We start from the raw sequence: 19,599 nt of genomic DNA on the forward strand, positions 1-19,599 counted from the left end.
ATATTCAAAGCAAGCCAGAGTTCAGTATAAGGAAAGATGCAGGTCACGGATTTCAAATGGCTTCAGCACATCTAAATCTGCATTGGATTCTGACAATTCTGCTCACCCCCATTGTGCAACCCGGACACTGAGGTCCAGCGCCGATGGCCTTCTCGGCGGTTCCCTCACTGCGAGAAGCGAAGTTACAGACCATGATATAGCAATTTGTGAATGTACCTTGCGGGGAGCTGCTCATAAGTCCCCTTTCCTCATTTAGTATGGCCTCAAGCAGAAGGATAGAAGCTTTTGATTCCATAGTTAACCACAGTTAGTGCTGAGTTCAAACCCAGACAAACTACATTGGCTCACAGTACATTTCCGAGCACAATTCAAAGTGTTGGTGCTGACCTGTAAAGCCCTAAACGGCCTCAGTCCAGTATACCTGAACGAGCGTCTCCACCGCCATTGTTCTGCCTGGACACTGAGGTCCAGCGCCAAGGGCCTTCTGGCAGTTCTCTAGCTGCGAGAAGCCAAGTTACAGGGAACCAGGCAGAGGGCCTTCTTGGTAGTGGCTCCTGCCCTGTGGAACACCCTCCCACCAGATGTCAAAGAGAAAAACATCTACCAGACTTTTAGGAGACATCTGAAGGCAGCCCTGTTTAGGGAAGCTTTTAAGGTTTGATGTTTTATTGTATTTTTAAAATTCTATTGGAATGGCTGGGGAAACCCAGCAAAATGGGCGGGGTAGAAATATTATTATTATTATTATTATTATTATTATTATTATTATTATTATTATCCATCAGTGTTCACCTGGGCAACATTGAACCAGCTGGATGTCATTTACAAACAAACTTGGATCTGGGTCCTCCTCAAAAATCCCGTAAGGCAGGTCAGAATTATTCCCATTTTACAGGTGGAAAACTGAGTGTGAAATACTGAGACTTGCCCACACTAAAAGAGAGTGACCCTCGGCAAAGTTAACAGAATGCACATTGCAAAATGTATAGCTGTTTCCTCAATACTTTTGGATTGGTCATTTCCTAGAATGGCTTTTGAGTGGCTCCTATGACATGCTCAGGGAGAGGCACTGTAAACTTTTGTTCCTTGATATTCAATAGGTGCATCTTCACCTATTCTTAGCTATAATGTACGAAATGAATCAAATTGATTCATAACAAAGCATTTATATACCTCCGTTTATTTTAAAAGAATATCAGGATTGTACATAAAACCCAGACAAAGAAAACCATATGGAAAAGTCAACATCGAAAATCAGCAAACTGTGGTGGAAATATGTGTTCTTAATTGTCTGCAGAAGACTGATGGAATAGAAACATTTTCAGCATGATGAGATGCCAGGCAAGTTGAGCTAACATTTCTCAAAGCTTGGTCCTGATCCGCTATCCTCACCGCCAAACCAAATATGACCAACCTACTCTGAGAAGGAAGTGAGGGGATCTTTCCTCCCATCTGGCATTCCCTTCTCCGAGTTTCTAACCCAGCTTTGGACTTTGCGGTGGGGTGGGAACATATCGCCTCCTTTCCTGCAGTCCTGGAGCTGCCTTTAGAAAGTTAAAAGGGGATGTTGCTGCCATCCACTTTGTGGTGAAAGCTGTGGGGGGGGACGCTGTGCCCCCACTTCCACACTACCCATCCCTGAAATGCAGTGTGCTGCTTCCCCTGGCTAGGAACAAATGTCAGCTGCTCACTTAGGGAGAACCAACCCACGAGAACAGTGTATTCGGGGACGCCACTGGGTCAGGTGCTAAACTCGATCTCTAGCCCTGGTGATCTCTGCCACTGAGGATCAAGTCTGTGTCTGCCTGTGGAGACTGCAAGCAAACACTTTACAGGGCTTAGTTTATTGTTCCATACAATATTTTATATTGTTCCATAGATTATAAATCCTGTAAGGTAAAGGACCCCTGGATGGTTAGGTGCAGTTAAAGGCGACTATGGGGTTGTGGCGCTCATCTCGCTTTCAGGCCAAGGGAGACGGCGTTTGTCCACAGAGTTTTCTGGGTCGTGTGGCCAGCATGACTAAACAACTTCTGGTGCAACGGGACACCGTGACGGAAACCAGAGCGCACGAAAACATCGTATACCTTCCTGCCACAGCGATACCTATTTATCTACTTGCACTGGTGTGCTTTCGAACTGCTAGGTTGGCAGGAGCTGGAACAGAGAAATGGGAACTCACAACTGTCATGCAGATTTGAACTGCCAACCTTCCAATCGGCAAGCTCAAGAGGCTCAGTAGTTTAGACCACAGTGCTACCCACGTCCCTATAAATGCTGTATTGGTTTGTGAATCATATAATATGACTTTTGCTGCAATTGGGATGCTCAGCTTATATTTTTTTGTTGCTGCTTTGTTAACAGTGTTTTATATACTGTAATTGTTTTTCTGGTGAATTGTTGATTGCTCTATATGATTGATACTGTGTTTGTGATGTTCGGGAAGGTAAACAGCATTTTCATGCGCTCTGGCACTTGTCACAGTGTCCCATTGCGCCAGAAGCGGTTTAGACCTGCTGGCCACATGACCCAGAAAGCTGTCTGCGGACAAACGCCAGCTCCCTCAGCCTGAAAGTGAGATGAGAGCCGCAACCCAAAAGTCTGATTTGACTGGACTTAACCGTCCAGGAATCCTTTACCTGTGATTTTCTGTTCTTGTTATCTGTTGCTTGTAAACCGCTTTGGGAATGAAAAGCAGTGTAGAAATATAATAAATCAAATAAAAATCAAATCAATAGACCCATCCCTTCAATCAAATCAATAGACCCATCCCTTCAATTGTACAGCTCGGGGGGGGGGGTTCTGTTTCTTGGAGTCTAATGGAACACTGGGAGCCGAGATCATTATTTACAGAGTGCCATAAATGGTGGTGGCACTTTGCAGATTTACGCTAAGTAAAACAAGAACAGGCTCCTGCCCTAAGGAGTATATATCATACCTAAAGTACAGAGCATGGGAGAAACAAATAACTGCCTTATTTATAAGTAGCTGCCTTCCTTCAATGTTATCAACCAGTTTTGAATCTGGCCTTTTTAAAAAGCGGAAACATAATAATAATAATTTTGTGGGAGGGGGTGTGTGGATTCTGAAACTCATTTGTCGGCTGTAGAAAAAGAAAAACCAAGGTGGTTCAATATGCGTCAGTGCAAGGAGAGAAGAACTGTCAGGGCTGGGAGGCTGCAGCAAACATGTACTGTCCAGACAGGGATCTGAGCCAAGGTAGGCGAGCCAAGCAGGTGGGCAGTCAAGCTGGTCCGCAAGCTCAGGCCCCTGAGCCTGAGGAATGAGCAGTTCAGGCCAGATGCTGGATTTCTGACTCCCAGCTAGCATGGCCAAGAATCCGACAACATACAAAGGACCACAGCTTCCTCAGGTAGGACCTGTGACCCCTTTGGCCGCTTGCTCCTTGCTGGGAAAGGTGAATTTCATACGGCAGTGGAAATCTGGCCAGCTCTCTCCTCTGGCCAGCTTCTGCCAATAGTGCAGTCAACATCAATAAAAGCATTTGGCTCCCACCGTCACTACTTTTGAGATTCCTAACGCAGCACAAGAAATTCCACCTGCCAAACTTTCCCCCTTGCCACAGGCCAATTAGCGGCACAGAAATGCAATTCAGGTGAGCAGCTGGCAACTCCACTTTTGCCGGAAAGGGTTTTAACGCCATAGGCATCAACATCCTTGGTGCTTCCCCCCCCACCCCCAAATAAAAAACCCCAACAACCCATAGGCTGCTATTGGAGCTTCTTTCAAATTATGCCCAATCTACATTTGTGTTTTCGTAATGTGAGCATGGATCAGTGTTGAACGTCACCCCCCCCCCATTCCAACACTTTCAGTCTGCCACAGCAGATACACACCTGGTCATCCTGGTTCCTATGCCTGATGAGGTACCTTAGGAAATTGAATCGGGAGCATTTGCGGACCAGAATGAGGTCTGCCGAGCCGTCTGCCAAGTGAGCAGCTGGTGAAAGGCCTTTTGGACTCCGAGGGCAGGCACAACTTATATTTGTGGTGTTGATGGCCAGAAACTTTCCTCTGATGACCTTCCATTCTCCTTCGTCATCCCCTTAAAAACGCAAACAGGTAGATTTAGCATAGAGGCAGTGGGACGGGAGCAACAAACACGATGATTTGGATTTCTAAAGTTGTCTTATGGCATCGCCGATTCTCTTACGTGTGCAACAATAAACCATAGCACATTTTATGACACGTTCTTTCGTTAGCAAGCTACCCATGTTAAAAACACTGCACATTTCCAAATACCGGTTGTCGGAATGCTTTTTATAGCACTTTTATAGCTGTTTGGCACCTGATTTGCTCTCGTTACCTATAGACTGAATTGCTCTAGAAGAAAAGTTACGGGGCCAGAGGCAAGAGAAGGCGGAGCCATTTCTTTCTGGTAGCGGCTTCCCGTTTAAACCGTACCTGCTCTTTCTACAAAAATAAGCTCAAGTTTTTTCAGTAATTAAGAATATATATTTTGCAATGGTCTTTCCTTATTTCTGCATTATGGGTCAATCCAAAAGCTGAATTGTTGCAACATCTTTTTTGCATGGTAAAAAGGGCAACTCTACTTGAATACAGAAGGTCGGTTTTATGATGCTAGAACAACAGGGGTTGTGGGTATCCTCTTCTAGTATGTCTGTGGCTGTACTTTAAAATGAACATGTTGGGTTGCATCCAGACTAAGCTGGATGCCTCGGTAATGGACTGGATGAGAGCCAACAAACTGAAGCTCAATCTAGATAAGACCAAGGCACTGTTAGGGGGTGGTTCCCTAGACCGGATGGGTGGGAGATCGCCTGCTCTGGATGGGGTTACACTTCCTCTGAAGGAGCAGGTTTGTAGCTAGGGGGTACTTGTGGATCCTCTGCTGTCACTCAAGGCTCAGGTGGCCTCAGTGGCCCAGAGGGCCTTCCATCAGCTTTGGCTGGTGGCCCAGCTACGCCCCTATCTGGACAGGGATAGCTTAACTACTGTTGTCTATGCTATACACCGATCCTGGTCCGACTGCACTGCCTACCAATTAGTTTCTGGGCCCAATTCAAAGTGCTGGTTTGGACCTATAAAGCCTTAAATGGCCCAGGACCGCAGTACCTCAAGGACCGCCTCTTTCCATATGAACCTACCCAGACCCTGAGATCTTCTGAGGCCCTCCTTTGTGTGCCCCCTCCTAGAGGGGTTCGGAGGGTGGCACCACGAGAACAGGGCCTTCTCTGCAGTGGCTCCCCATCTGTGGAATGCCCTCCCCTGGGAGATTCACCTGGCGCCTTCATTAAACACCTTTAGGTACCATGCTAAACGTTCCTTTTTAACTGGGCCTTTGGTTGATCTGATTGACATCCTATGCCCTTTAAAAATGTGGCTCTTTTTTGGTGTGTGTGTGTGTTACTGGGTTGTTTTTATTTTGATTATATATATTGTGGTTTTTATGCTGATCTTATTTGTGAACCACCCTAAGACCTCCAGGTATACGGCAGTAAATAAATTCAATAAATAAATAGTAATAATAATCTGCAATTTGCTCCTATAAAAACCAATGGAGCAAGTTAGTCATGACTTCAGTCCTTGATTTCAAACAACTACAACTGGCATCCTAGGTGAAATCATGGGGGAGCCAGGACAACACCCGGCTGACACGGTGTCATTAGAAAACATTCAAGACCATCCGTTTCCCAGAACCCATTCTAAGTTGGACACTTCAGTGGAGATTTGCAAACAAGAAGAAAGAAAAGCACTCACATATGAAATGCAGATTTAGTCTGCAGGGCCCTGTAGCTTCCATCACAACCGCCATCATTCATACCAAACAATCCATAAAGGATGACAAGCAAAAAAGCATCATTTTGAAGAAAGCCGACGTGGTCTGAAAAAAGCCCATCTGAGTCTCTCCTGGGCTTCTGGTTTAATTCAGTTTCTCTAATCATCCAAATTTGCCCTAGCATTTGTGGCTACATCACCCGGTGCATTAAGAGGCCAAATGAACAAATCTGCTAACCATCCGGCTCTGGTCTTCCATACAGTATAAAATTACCTTTAATCTCTCCCCCATTCTTCTTCTGCTCCATCTCCAGCTGTTGTTTACTCTGCTTGCAAATGTGGCACCTGGAGAAGAAGAAGAAGAGTGAGCCTCGTTTTTCCCCTCTGCAGCCTGAACCGGGCATTAATGTTTCATTTCTTTAGCCAGATTGTCTGCAGTATGTCAGGCTGTGTCGTAAGCATCATTTTATATGCCATTTAAATGAGAAGCAAGCTAACCTCTGGAGCAGCATCTGTGAATTCTGCGCCAGGGTTATCTTGAGTTCTGAAGCTACGTTTTCCAATTTTTTGAGATTTTTGTTGGGAGAAATTTATTGCCTCTCTTTGGAATAGTTCTCACGTGCTTCAAAATATCTGAGCTGAAGCCCTGCACTGCTATCCTTTTTCTTAATGGTTCTTTAAAACAAAACAAAACCCGGAAACAGTAGGCAGCCAAAGCATTGCAGGTTCTGAAGAGTTAAAGAAAGCTGTTGACTCTCGTTACTGCTTTTCTCTTGTTGACTTTCACAGTGAACTGACACCGAAAACGATCCGTTGTGCTAGAGGGGCATTTGGATGACCTCAGGGTGTCCCAACCGTGCCGCAGAGCACCCCAATGCTCCTGCTCCTACTGTGGGCAGGGGCTACTGCCAGCAGTAGCCTGCAAAAATAAAACACCTCCCAACAGGGGGTTTTGATGAGAAAAGATGGAGTTGGCCCGCAAGAGATCTTCTGGATCCTGAGCGAGCTCTGCTACCATCATGTGACAGCAACGATCCCAGGAATCGTTGCTGCGAGGAGCAGGCATAGCAAGCAAAAAGACATTTTTTTCTTCCCTCCACCTTCTGCTCTGGCTGGTGTGGGCATCAACATTGTGCATGCAAACATGGGTTGGAGGGAGGTCACATCTCAGAGGCAGATGAGGGGAAAAGCTGGGAAATCATGGGAGAGCCAGGACAACATCCAGCTGACATGGTGTCATTAGAAAACACTCCAGACCCACCATCTCCCAGAACCTGGCAAGCCTTAAATGTAGGAGAGCAAAGAACTTGAAGACAGAGGCCACGTAGCAGCACTCATAGAAGTGATGAATGAGGAAGTGGGAGAGATGGGGGGGGTGGAGATTCACTTGGGACAATGTCATTATCTAAGAGGCTGGGTTCTATAGCCTTTCTCTGTAAATAATGAAATAAAAAAGGATGGTAAGAAACCTTTCCTTGTCTTTATACAGCGGTACCTTGGTTCTCAAACGCCTTGGTTCTCAAACAACTTGGAACCCAAACACTGCAAACCTGAAAGTAAGTGTTCTGGTTTGTGAACTTTTTTCGGAAGCCAAACATGCTCTGTTTTGAGTGCGACGCTTCCAATTTGAGTGCCACACTTCCGTTTTGAGTGTTACGCTGAGATCTGTCTGTTTTTGCTGTTTATTTTGTGTTTTTGTTTTTGTGACTGTGTGGAACCCAGTTGTGGAACCCAGTTGATTGATTGTGTGACTGCAGTATATTGTTTATTGCTTTCATTTTATGGCTCAATGGTATCGTTAGATAGTATAATTCATGTTAAATTGCTGTTTTAGGGTTTTTTTCAAAGTCTGGAATGGATTAATCCATTTTGCATTACTTTCTACAGGAAAGCGCGCCTTGGTTTTGGAACGCTTTGGTTTTGGAACGGACTTCCGGAAGGGATGAAGTTTGAGAACCAAGGTACCACTGTACTTTCTCGGGCAACCAGCTGGGAGCCACTGACAGCATCCTGACAACGCAGTGCAGTGACCTGGGAGTCAGAGGTGATAAAAACAACAACACCCGGGCGCAATGTAGTTTAGCCTACCCACTTCTGCAGGGCTTCTTATCTCTTGGAGACCCCACGGCGTGTGATGCTGGTAGAAGGGATATTGTTCCCTCGTAGTAATGATGAGAGAGAAAGGTCTTGAAACCTGGGGGGGGGGGAGAGATTAAGAAACGATTATGTCTTATAAATCAACACAAATTATTTCTGTCCGTTCTCTTGCAGAACTGCACGGAGACACTTGCTTTGCCATCTTCTTATTGATTTTTTAAAAAAAACATCCCAAGCTTGTTGCTTCCTTCTCCCGCCGTTTAGCTCATATGCAGTTGTATATTTAAGCATTAGCCTGGCAGCTTTAGGAGGTGATGGCACAGCATGCAGAGGTTGGCAGAGCAAGGGTGGCACCTTCTGTCTCCCATGAGGTGGGAGCCCCCGTGCCCACCTCCATCATTCTGCCTGGACACTGAGGTCCAGCACCGAGGGCCTTCTGGCAGTTCCCTCTTTGCGAGAAGCCAAGTTGCAGGGAACTAGGCGGAGGGCCTTCTCGGTGGCGGCGCCTGCCCTGTGGAACGCCCTCCCAACAGATGTCAAAGAGGAAAAAAACTACCAGACTTTTAGAAGACACCTGAAGGCAGCCCTGTTCAGGGAGGCTTTTAATGTTTAATAGATTGTTGTGTTTTATTTTTCTGCTGGAAGCCGCCCAGAGTGGCTGGGGAAACCCAGCCAGATGGGCGGGGTATAAATAAAATATTATTATTATTATTATTATTATTATTATTATTATTATTATTATTAGTGGGCTGCTAACGGATGGCTGAACCCCTCTGCCTTTCCTTTGCCAGCCCTCAGGAGGTCCGTAAACATTTTTGCAGGCTGGTAACATTCACGGCCTTCTTATAACGAGGCTGGCTCCGTAACGGTTGTCCTTGGAGGAAAATATTGGCAACTTGGTTCTCTGCAGGTTCATACTGAAGGACGGAGAACGAAATACGAAACGTTACCTGAGAGGTCGTATCTGACGGGTCCCATCCAACGCTTCCCCTCGCTGTCTTTTAATATATCACCGTAAAAACCATACCCCAAGAGGGAGACAAAGTACTTCAGTAACGTGTCGTGGTGATGCACTGAAGAGACATCAAGAGGCTGAGTGTCGCCTGTCGACAAGACACAATTCAGATTATAAGGGAGTTCTGCAATTGTGTTAGTCTGCAAATACAGCACTGAGGCAAAAGGTAGAGGACCCCTGGACGGCTAACTCCAGTCAAATTTGACTATGGGGTTGCGGCGCTCATCACGCTTTCAGGCTGAGGGAGCCAGAGTTTGTCTGCAGCCCGATTTTTGGGTCATGTGGCCAGCAGGACTAAACCGCTTCTGGTGCATGGAGCACCGTGACGGGAGCCGGAGGGCATAGAAACACCGTTTACCTTCCCGCTACTGCGGTACCTATTTATTTACTCACGTTGGTATGATTTTGAACTGCTGGGTCGGCAGAAACTGGGACAGAGCAACAGAAATTTACAGGATTCGAACCGCTGACCTTACAATTGGCAAGCCCAAGAGGCTCAGTGGTTTAGACCACATCGCCACCCGCGTCCCCAAATCAAGCACTGAATTGAGAGATAAAGAGAGTGTTTGCTGCACGACACTTTGGGTCTGTGAGAGTGGTGGAGAACAACTGCTCCGTGGAACTAATTTGGCCATTTGGGGGCAAACCACACTCAGCCTGCCAATCACCTGTCGCCATATGAACATCAGGCACGGGAAAGTTAAAATTATAGCTAACAGCTATGCCGAAAAGGTTTCTACATTTTACCAACACGTTAAGGCAGGACACCCCACAAAATGCATGTGCCAGAAACCGACTGTCTGGCAGAGCAATATTACATAACATGTATTTGTGCCATCATGGCACCAATGAAATGGTCTCTGACGTGCACCCAGTCTGGGAGGGGGAAACGCATAACTGGGAAATACAGAAACAGCGTAAAATTGGTGGGCATGCCCCTGGAAACGCCACCAAGGGCACAAAATCCGTAGGCGAGGACTTACCCACAATGATATGCAAGGCTGAAGTTACTGGATCATTGATGCCAACCGTTGAATAGCAAATGCAGTCCGTTGAACCTGGAAAAGGAATTTTACAGCATGGTGAAGACACATTAAAAAAACAGCCATTCCTTTCCCCCTCCACCAAACCCACGATCATCTTCTTGTCCATATGAATTGGCTCACTTCCTTGAGTTATCTAGAGCTGTGCAATCTTGAAGCGCCAAGGTTCTGTGCTCTCTACTTGCATTGTGTGCTTTGTATGAGTGAGTCAAAGGATGAGAGAGAGGAAGGAACTACCTTAGGGTGGTAAATAGTTTTGCTTAGCTGCCTGCGGTGCTCTGGGTGATCAGGCAGGGATATATTTTGAAGCCTTCTTTTCCTTTTAGGCTATGAGTGAGCACTGTAAGCAAGCTGGCAACTCTTTTTGCAGTCCAGTAACCTTTCTGAGTTTTCCTGCAGAGCATCTATACCCATTTCCAGCCCGGTGATTCTAACTTACTGACAGGGACCTTCTAAACCTGCTGTGTGAATCCAAATCTGTACAACGTACTGTGACTTAGGGCAGCTTCCTTTTGGACGCTCTCCTACAAAAGCCTTGCTTTTTAAAAAAAGAAAAGTATTAACTAATTAATAAATGTTACATTCCCCCGCCATCTTTCCTCCAAGGAGCTCAAGGTGGCCTGCATGATTTCCCCTCTCCCAAATTCTCTACACAACCACCTTGCAGGCTTTTTAATTGAACTTTGTGATTTTACAGTTGTAACGCTTTTTTTTTTTTAGTCTTTCTTATTGCGTTGGATCTCTTATACACTGCTAGGAGTCGACTGGGATGAAGTGGTTTACAAATTGTTGAAATAAATAGCTAATCCAGTGAGCTTCATGGCTGATTGGGGTATCTGAATTCTGGTCTCCTAGATTCTAGGCCAATGCTCTAACCACTACTTCACACTGTCTCTCAATACTTGTACCTGTAAATCTTGCACGGCAGTATAACAGAGAAAAGCAAATGACAGAAATACTGAACGCTTAAAACGTGCCGGAACAGGGCTTGACATTCCAGGATAAGTCTTGACCAGCACAGAATAGACTGGAAGTATTACTTCCCGTGATGATGTTTCTTTTAATGCAGCCTAAGATCGCATTCGCTTTTTTAGCAGATGCTTTACACTGCTGGCTCGTGTTCAGTTTCACAGCCAGTCAGGACCCCTAGATCCTTTTCAAACGAGTCAGGCCTCCTCCATCTTTTGTTTCTGTTCAGCTTTGCAAGGAAGTGCAATACATCTGTGTCCGTTGACTTTCACCTTGTTGGCCTGCCTAGCATTCCAGATTTGAATCTGTTTTCTATGGTGTTTGCTATTGGTATCAGCTTCCAGTTATGTGCAAATTTGCAGCACCCTTTCTACATCTGCATCCAGGTCATTTGTAAACCTGTTAAATAGCACAGGCCCCAGAACTGAGCCCTGGAATTCCTGAAAACAGACGTATATCCCCCCCGCTTCTCAAACATATACTAAGGAAAGCTAACTGCTCCATTTAGGCAACATGTCAACGTTCGCTAGCGACTATCTGAACTGTCAGACACTTTGGTTTCCCCCTCTTGGGGCTGTCAGCTTCCACATGTGAACGTCGACATGTGCTGAATATCCAAAATGTGGGGAAGCAGGATGGAATTGCTTAGGGTACGGTAATGGCCCTGGGACAGCCGAATGTAGAGTTTTCTTCCTTTTCATCCAGCAGACAGGAGAGACATTTCCTTCCCTCGCCTCTCTCGCAAACCATTTTATGCAGTTTGACAGGACGGAGTCGTGGTGTTTGCTTTCTCCTAGTCCATTTGATAACTCAGGCAGGAGGGTCAACGCAATGTTTCGAGAGAGGTGCAGAGGGAGATTGATCTGTTGTTACAGAGCTGCGGTGGAAATCCTTTTGTCAAGCTGATGCTGTTTGTCCAGGGCAGAACAAAAGAATTAGGCTTAGTGCGTGCTTAAGCAAAATTTTGATTTGTCAGGCAGGTAGGTGGAATGAACACAGCTAAATGAAGGGAAAAGACAGGAACCGTTTGAGCCGCTCTTTACAGAGCAGACCAGTGAATTCATACCAATGAAATCTCTGCAAGTTAATGAACATCAAGTTTATATCAAGCAGATATTTCTGACCTGGGGAGATACATCCATGACATTTTGAGTCCGAAAGCCAAGGTAATATCAAGCAGATATTTCTGACCCGGGGAGATACACTTAAGACTCCGAAAGCCCACCCAAAAAATCCTGATTCAATTGGGTTGAATTTTTGATTGCGGCACTTCTCTCCATCTAATAAAAAGCTGGGAATCATAATAGGACTTCCAAGCAACAGAAGTGTGTTTTTAAGGCAGAACACAAGGAAATCAATCCATTGGGGAAAGAGTCATTCTGGAAACCAGACTGAAAATTCAGAATGTAACTTAGTGCAAATAAGATAAAATAATGTAAAATTAATAACAGCCTTGTTAGCTTAGAAGCCCTACCTTCTCATCCTGGGTGTATGGGGACTACAGAAGTTATTCCTTTTTGAGACCCTCCTCACTGCACAGCCGACCAATATAAGGAAGGACACCCCCCCAAAAAAAAATGTGGGGAATGGTGGCCGGGAGAGGGCAGCCCCTGAAACTGTGGAAGTCCCTCCCCATAGAGGCACAACTGGCATATTTGTTCTGTAGTGTTTGCTGCATGCCGAAAGCACACCTCCAGCCTTTGACAGGGGCTGATGGGAGCCGGACTCTGAAACGCCTGGAGGCCACCGGCTTGGAGAAGGCTGGACTACTGCATTAGTGACTAGAGGGGCTGCCCTTGGAGATGGTTCGGGAACTGCAGTTAGTCCAAAATACAACCACAAAGCTGTGCTCTGCCAACTGTGCTGGCTCCCAGGTCATTTCAAGTCTTCAAAAGTTGTTTGGGGGCTTTAAGGACCTTCATGGTTTGGGGATGCCAGACTTTTCTCCTCGCACGCCTGCCCATGCAGTAAGACTTACAACAGAGGTCCTTCACTGGGTGTCTAAGGTGTGGCAGGTATCTGTGCCACGAGTGAAGACCTTTTAAGAATAAAGGAGAATAATAAATCCCAGCTTTTAGACTCTATGTCATGGGTAGGCAAACTAAGGCCTGGGGGCCGGATCCAGCCCAATCGCTTTCTAAATCCAACCCATGGATGGTCCAGGAATCAACATGTTTTTACATGAATAGAATGTGTCCTTTTATTTAAAATGCATCTCTGGGTTATTTGTGGGGCCTGCCTGGTGTTTCTACATGAGTAGAATGTGTCCTTTTATTTAAAATGCATCTCTGGGTTATTTGTGGGGCCTGCCTGGTGTTTTTACATGAGTAGAATGTGTCCTTTTATTTAAAATGCATCTCTGGGTTATTTGTGGGGCATAGGAATTTGTTCTTTTTTTTTCTTTTCAAAATATAGTCCGGCCCCCCACAAGGTCTGAGGGACAGTGGACCGGCCCCTGCTGAAAAAGTTTGCTGACCCCTGCTCTGTGTTAAAGTTGCCTTTCTCCCGCTTCACATTTGCTCTTACAACTGAAGGCAAGCCTGTTTGGGGTAGTTTTTAATGTCTGATGTTTTATTGTGTTTTTAATATTCTGTTGGGAGCTGCCCAGAGTGGCTGGGGAAATCCAGCCAGATGGGCGGGGTATAAATAAATAAATATTATTATTATTATTATTATTATTATTATTATTATTATTATTACTTCTGCTGCCTGTGTTTTAATGCTTTTGTCTTAATTTGTTTAGCACCATTTTAAACATTTTGTCAGTTCCCCTGGGAACCTGTTGAAAGGCAAAGTATAAATCATGTCCATAACCAAATAAAAATAAAGAGATTAGAGGATACTTCCCAATTTAAAAGGAAAGCGATAGATTGAGGGCTCATGGGGCAGGTGTGAAGTCCAAACTATTCCTAGCAAAATCCACCAAGATGTGTTCTTTATTTAGACTAAATCCTGATGTGTCCATAGCTCTCTAAATGCTGTAGAATTGGCTAGGAACACACATTCAGGCAAACCTGAAAAGCTTGCCTTTACAAATAAATAAAAGGACTAGGGCTTGTTCCAGTGAGAATAGACAGTCCTGGAAAACACATGTCAAGGGTACTAACAGCCCACAAACAACAAACAAAGAGACAATGTTAAATCTTTACAAAAGACAAAACGACCTGAATCTAAAACATAGCCCAAACGCTATAAATCTGCTAAAGCAATGTAGAATAAATGCAGGGTGGTAATCCTGCGCTGTCCTTTTTGCTATAAGCTCCCTGAACTATGGAGGGACAGCGATGGAAAACTGGGGTGCTGTTCCTGAACATAGGGTTCCAGGCTCCTTTAAATAAGGTCCTTCTGGGGTAAAACTGGCTGGCCCAAGAGAAAGGGGGAAGAATGCTGGTGATAATTGGGTGGCAACACGAGAACGGGGCCTTCTCTGCAGTGGCTCCCCGTTTGTGGAATGCTCTCCCCAGGAAAGTTCGCCTGGCTCCTTCATTATACATCTTTCGGTGCCAGGCAAAAACGTTCCTTTTTAACCAGGCCTTTGGTTGATCTGATTTACATCTTATGCCCTTTAAAAATGTTTTGTGTGTGTGTGTGTGTGTGTGTGTGTGTGTGTGTTTTGGTGGGGGGCTATTGGGTTGTTGTTTTTATTTTTATTATGTATTTTGTGGGTTTGTATCTTGATTTTATTCTGTGAACCGCCCTGAGACCCCCGTGTATAGGGCGGTATATAAATTTTAATAATAATAATAATAATAATAATAATAATAATAATAATAATAATAATAATAGAAGGCTCAATTATCTCACAAACTCTGTGTCCTTGAAATCTTAATATGCCATAACAGTTGGGGCTGATGGCACATCCAGCCATGTAGAACAGGCATCCCCAAACTTCGGCCCTCCAGATGTTTTGGACTACAATCCCCATCATCCCTGACCACTGGTCCTGTTAACTAGGGATCATGGGAGTTGTAGGCCAAAACATCTGGAGGGCCACAGTTTGGGGATGCCTGATGTAGAATGATCGCATGGAAAAGAAACAAGCAGGATGATATCTGCATGTTGCAGTCTCTGACCTCTATATCCCTCCATTATCTGTGAAGAGAGCCATTCATGGGTTTGGCTAAACGCACAGAGGTTGGGGTGATGCGAGATCTGGCAACTGGTTGCGATTCTGTCGTTTCCCTTCATGTGCTCCTTTTTGCACAGAAACAGACAACCTCGAAATACCAGCAGCCGATTTGTGCCCACGTTTGTGGTTCTAGGCTAGGTTCCTTGCCGCACAACCTGGGGGGCTGACGAAACATGTCATAAATCACAACCGCAATATAATGACGTATGGCGAAAGTGAGCCGTCGTTTTGCAATTCTTACCAGCCGGGATTATGCCAATCCTGATATTGCACTGGACTAATGGTGCTTTGGGGTTATTTTGATCTATGCCAGAATCCTTCTGCGTCCTTCCAATCAAACCATGCATCACTTCATTGAACATGCCGTCCCCACCAACACAAACAACACTGCCGGGAAATACACAAATTAAGATGCACGCTCACGGCAAACGAAGGAATAAACAAATATGTCAAACACTCCCAACACAATAGAAATGGTTCACTTTATCAAGGAAGAAGCAAAAAAGAAAAAGAAAAACCTCCCTTATCAAGTTCTTCAGGCTGGTTCACTGTGTGTCTGGAATTAATCCATTCAAAATGTAATTTCAGATCACAGAACAGTTGTAAACCTGTTTGGGGGCGGGGGAGGGGGCAGAGTTGGGGCTAATTGTAAAATAATTCTCCCCTAGTTTCTGCTGTTCCTTTGCGAGTACTCACAGACATCAGTTGAAAACAAAACAGTAAACACAAGGCAGACATAAACATGGAATACTGTTCCTCTTCCAAATTACAGGTATTTCACCTAATGAGTTACCATTCATAGTCTCAACAAACACCACTGCTTCTTATCATCTTACAGCTGGGCTGCTGTTCTGAAGATTTTACCATGGACAGCAAGACTTTGTGCATAGCTGCCAAGTTCCGGATTGAAAAATCCGGGGACCAGCAGCAGCGCGGCACCGGAAGTCGCTTCTGCGCATGTCCGGAAGTGCATAGAAGCGACTTCCGGAGCCGCTCTGCCCATTTCCAAAATGCCCGCAGCGCCAGAAGTCGCTTCTACGCACTTCCGGACATGCGTAGAAGCGACTTCTGATGCCAGCGCTGCCCGATTTCCGGAGCTGCTTTCCAGGGGATTTACGGGATATAAATCCATTCGGGAGACCAGCGGGAAACGTAAGAAAATACGGGGGTTTCCCGGGAAAAACGGGGTACTTGGCAGCTATGGAGTTTGTGAGCAACTGAATATTCCTTTCTGCGATCCCCCAGGTGCACAAATGGCTGGGAGATCATTTAAATGACCCAACCACATTGGCAGGGACTAATCCTGTGGATATTTCCAACCAAATTCCTCGCCAGTTGGTACTGCAAGATACAGTGGTACCTTGGTCCTCAAATGCCTTGGTTCTCAAACGCCTTGGTTCCCAAATGCCCCAAACCCGAAAGTAAGTGTTCTGGTTTACGGACATTTTTCAGAAGCCAAACGTCTCATGCAGCTGTTGGCTATTGTTCCTGTGGCGCCTGCACCAATCAGAAGCTGCACCTTGGTTTTCAAACATTTCGGAAGTCAAATGGACTTCCGGAAAGGATTAAGTTTGGCGCTTTTGTTTTTGCCATTTATTTTGCATTTTTGTTTTTGAGGCTTTTTCGGTTAATTTGTTTTTGTGGCTGTGTGGAACCCAGTTCAGCTACTGGGTTCAGCTATTGATTGTGTGACTGCGGAAATGGATAAAAGCCCCCCATCCAAACAATGATTATCATCAGTGCAGGTAAGAATTAATATTTTTTAATCATCTACAATACTGTCTTATTTATTTTATAGTACAGTACATTGATTATTGCTTTCATTTTATGGATCAATGGTCTCATTAGATTCACGTTAAATTGCTGTTTTAGGGGTCTGGAACGGATTAATCCATTTTGTATTACTTTCTATGGGAAAGCGTGCCTTGGTTTTGGAACGCTTTGGTTTTAGAACGGACTTCTGGAATGGATTGAGAACCAAGGTACCACTTTACCAGCTTTCTGCAATGGGGAAGTCTTCATTTGGGAAAGTTTTCAAGGAACGCTGAGCTGCCGGGTTGATCCCCATTCAGGTGATGTTTAAACGCACAGCAGAAACTAGCGTTAATTCATTAGAGGTGGCTGAATTCTCCTAAGGTTCAATAGCTGGCTGTAATATGTCCCAGAGACAGACAGAAAGCTCCACATGTCACATTTGGACAACAGGAAACCCATCATCTCATCTAGCTCTGCATTTGCTGCCTCATCATCTGCTGTGAGATATCTGCTGTATTTGAAAAGATAAATTGAAACACATTTTTTCCCCTACCACAACTGCATTATCTCGAGCATCCGCTGCTCAAAGTTAACACCTCCTCTCCAAAGCTCTCTCTTATGTTAGCGAGACCAGAGGGACAAAGACAGCAACTGGAAATGATGCGGGATTGGTATAGAACGGTGGTAATTTGTCTGCTTGTAACCGCCAGCCAATCTGTCTATAACAACTAGAGCGTCCATATATTCTGAGCCTCAGGAATGATCCAGGATGCCTGTCCCCTCCTACAACCATTTCCATGCCCGGCGTAATTGGAATCTCAATACTATTTGACTCGGCGTTGTAGTAATTAGGGGAGGATTGATGCACAAGGAATTGTGACTTGGTAAGAAGGCCTTGCATTAGCCGGGCACCTGGGGGTTTAATTAATCTCCGCCTTAGCGGCCAAGGCAGAAGCAGCGAATTAGCATTCCTATTCCAGGGTGCCCATAATCCCGAGATCTGTGCATGCGTTGTAGGATTCAGGGGGAGGGGGGAGGGAAAGAGAGCTGGGAATGCAGCCAACGCTTTTCCATCGCCAGCGACAGACAAGCCCTGCTATATGCATGGACCAGTTCTGTTGGATTATAGCCTGTATGCGCAGAAATAGGAGAGCAGAAGGGAAATTAGCTGGCTTGGGGATATCTCTCCTCCCCCCCCCCCAATCTTCCTCCCAAAGGGCAATTAGAATTGGCTAAACTTTCTGAGAATATACCAGTGAGGATTATAAACATGCACAATGATAAATAAATGTGCTACGCCGTCGATAAAAGGGCATCATTAGGCATTACGAAGCTTTCCCAGAAGATTTATGGGCCGAGAGGAACTTCTGTTTCACTGGGCATGAATTAAGGCATCGCCGTTTCTCATACGTCTCCTAAATTACCAGAAAGCAAAGGCAACGAGCATTTGAGCAGCAGGCTCTGCAATCTGGAAAACGAGCCACCGTAGCTGCTAGAGGACCATGAAAATCTGGGTACTGGGCTTTTGGGTCTCGTCTACCCACATATTATCTGAAACCAAAGCGGCGGATTGGTCAACAGATGTGAAATATATTGGCATTATTTTCAGCTCTCCTACGCCACTAGAGAAAAATGCAAGATGTGCCAAAGCCCGCTCAGCAGTACAACACCCCAATGGTTTCAAAACATCACGGGGACATCTCCGTCTCCTAAGACTACAATACTAAGCAGGCTCTCTTTGGTATTTGTTTATGAATCGATAGGGACTGCAGCCTCCGCAAGTGCCCGGGAATTAAGGTCAGAAAGAGAGGCGCTAAATCGGGTGGCTGAAGCAAGCTCCTCGCAGCAATCTGCACACTAAAGGGGATTCCCAAATTATTGGGCAGTCATTCCAGTTGTCTATTAAGCAGGGCACATGCAGACTGTGTACTTTATCTAAAAAAACAGATTAATGTAAGAGAGAAAGAGAGAACTTACCCATCGTATTTCTCTAGATTAACTTCGAGCAAGTTATCCCTAGCATGATTAGCGTGTTCAGTGACTGAGGAGGGAGGGGGGGGGAGAAAAGGAACAAACAGCTTTAAAACATTATATTAAAAAGAGGATCATATGTGTGCATAAATGGTTAAGGAAGGGAGAAAACTACTGGTTTATGACCATTTTGGTTCCTGACACTTATTGTTGTTGCAGCTGCCCGAGGGAGAAAGCAGCCTAGGCTACTGTAAGGCGGCAGGATGGTGATAAACCATATCATACAGTATTTGACCAAGCTGCAGCTCCACCCATTATTATGTAGGGTGTCATCCAGGCCTAGCCCATCTATTTTACGTACTGTAACTCTGCTAACATTTTTATTGATTACAATTTGGTAATCATTCGCTGCAATTGCTGAGAGTGAATTCCTGTTCTAATAACCTGCTGATATTTTGAGAGTTCATCTTACGCTGCATTATTACATTCTTATGGGTTATTTATTGCTTTAGTCAATACAAGTTCATTTAAAATGCAGGGGGTTTTTTGTGATCAGATTGCGTGATCTTGGTTGCATGCTCTGTTGTTTCTTCTGCCTGCAAACTGCCTTGTGTATGGCAATATAGAAAGCCATTATGGAATGCAGATATGGCTCATTCATGAAACAGGGCAGGGCTGCAGTAGACTCGTCTCCACGGGCAAACTGCAACCACAGTGTACACTGCCACAATTGTGGCATGCCAGATGATGCTGGGTTTATGAACCCAGATTACCAGGAATGAGGAACCCAGTGGTGGACTCCCATCAGCCCCAGCCAGCGTTCCCAATGATTCAAGGATGATGGGAAACGTATTTCCCTC

The 19,599-nt window shown here is 45.2% G+C and overlaps 1 protein-coding gene across 2 annotated transcripts in view; it reads right to left on the reverse strand.

Annotated features, from left to right (window-relative positions):
* CERK (ceramide kinase) overlaps window positions 1-19,599 on the reverse strand; it is a 44,930-nt gene that overhangs the window by 2,339 nt on the left and 22,992 nt on the right. For both annotated transcript variants that reach the window (XM_035127927.2, XM_035127926.2), the window contains 7 exons: window positions 18,746-18,809; window positions 15,255-15,400; window positions 9,856-9,930; window positions 8,808-8,960; window positions 7,849-7,954; window positions 6,035-6,105; window positions 3,858-4,066 (listed from right to left, as the gene is read on the reverse strand). In XM_035127927.2, coding sequence (XP_034983818.1) covers window positions 3,858-4,066; window positions 6,035-6,105; window positions 7,849-7,954; window positions 8,808-8,960; window positions 9,856-9,930; window positions 15,255-15,400; window positions 18,746-18,809 — 824 coding nt within the window. The remainder of the gene's footprint in view (window positions 1-3,857; window positions 4,067-6,034; window positions 6,106-7,848; window positions 7,955-8,807; window positions 8,961-9,855; window positions 9,931-15,254; window positions 15,401-18,745; window positions 18,810-19,599) is intronic.

Source organism: Zootoca vivipara, chromosome 10 (genome assembly GCF_963506605.1).
Source record: "Zootoca vivipara chromosome 10, rZooViv1.1, whole genome shotgun sequence".
In the NCBI taxonomy this organism is placed as follows: Eukaryota; Metazoa; Chordata; class Lepidosauria; order Squamata; family Lacertidae; genus Zootoca; species Zootoca vivipara.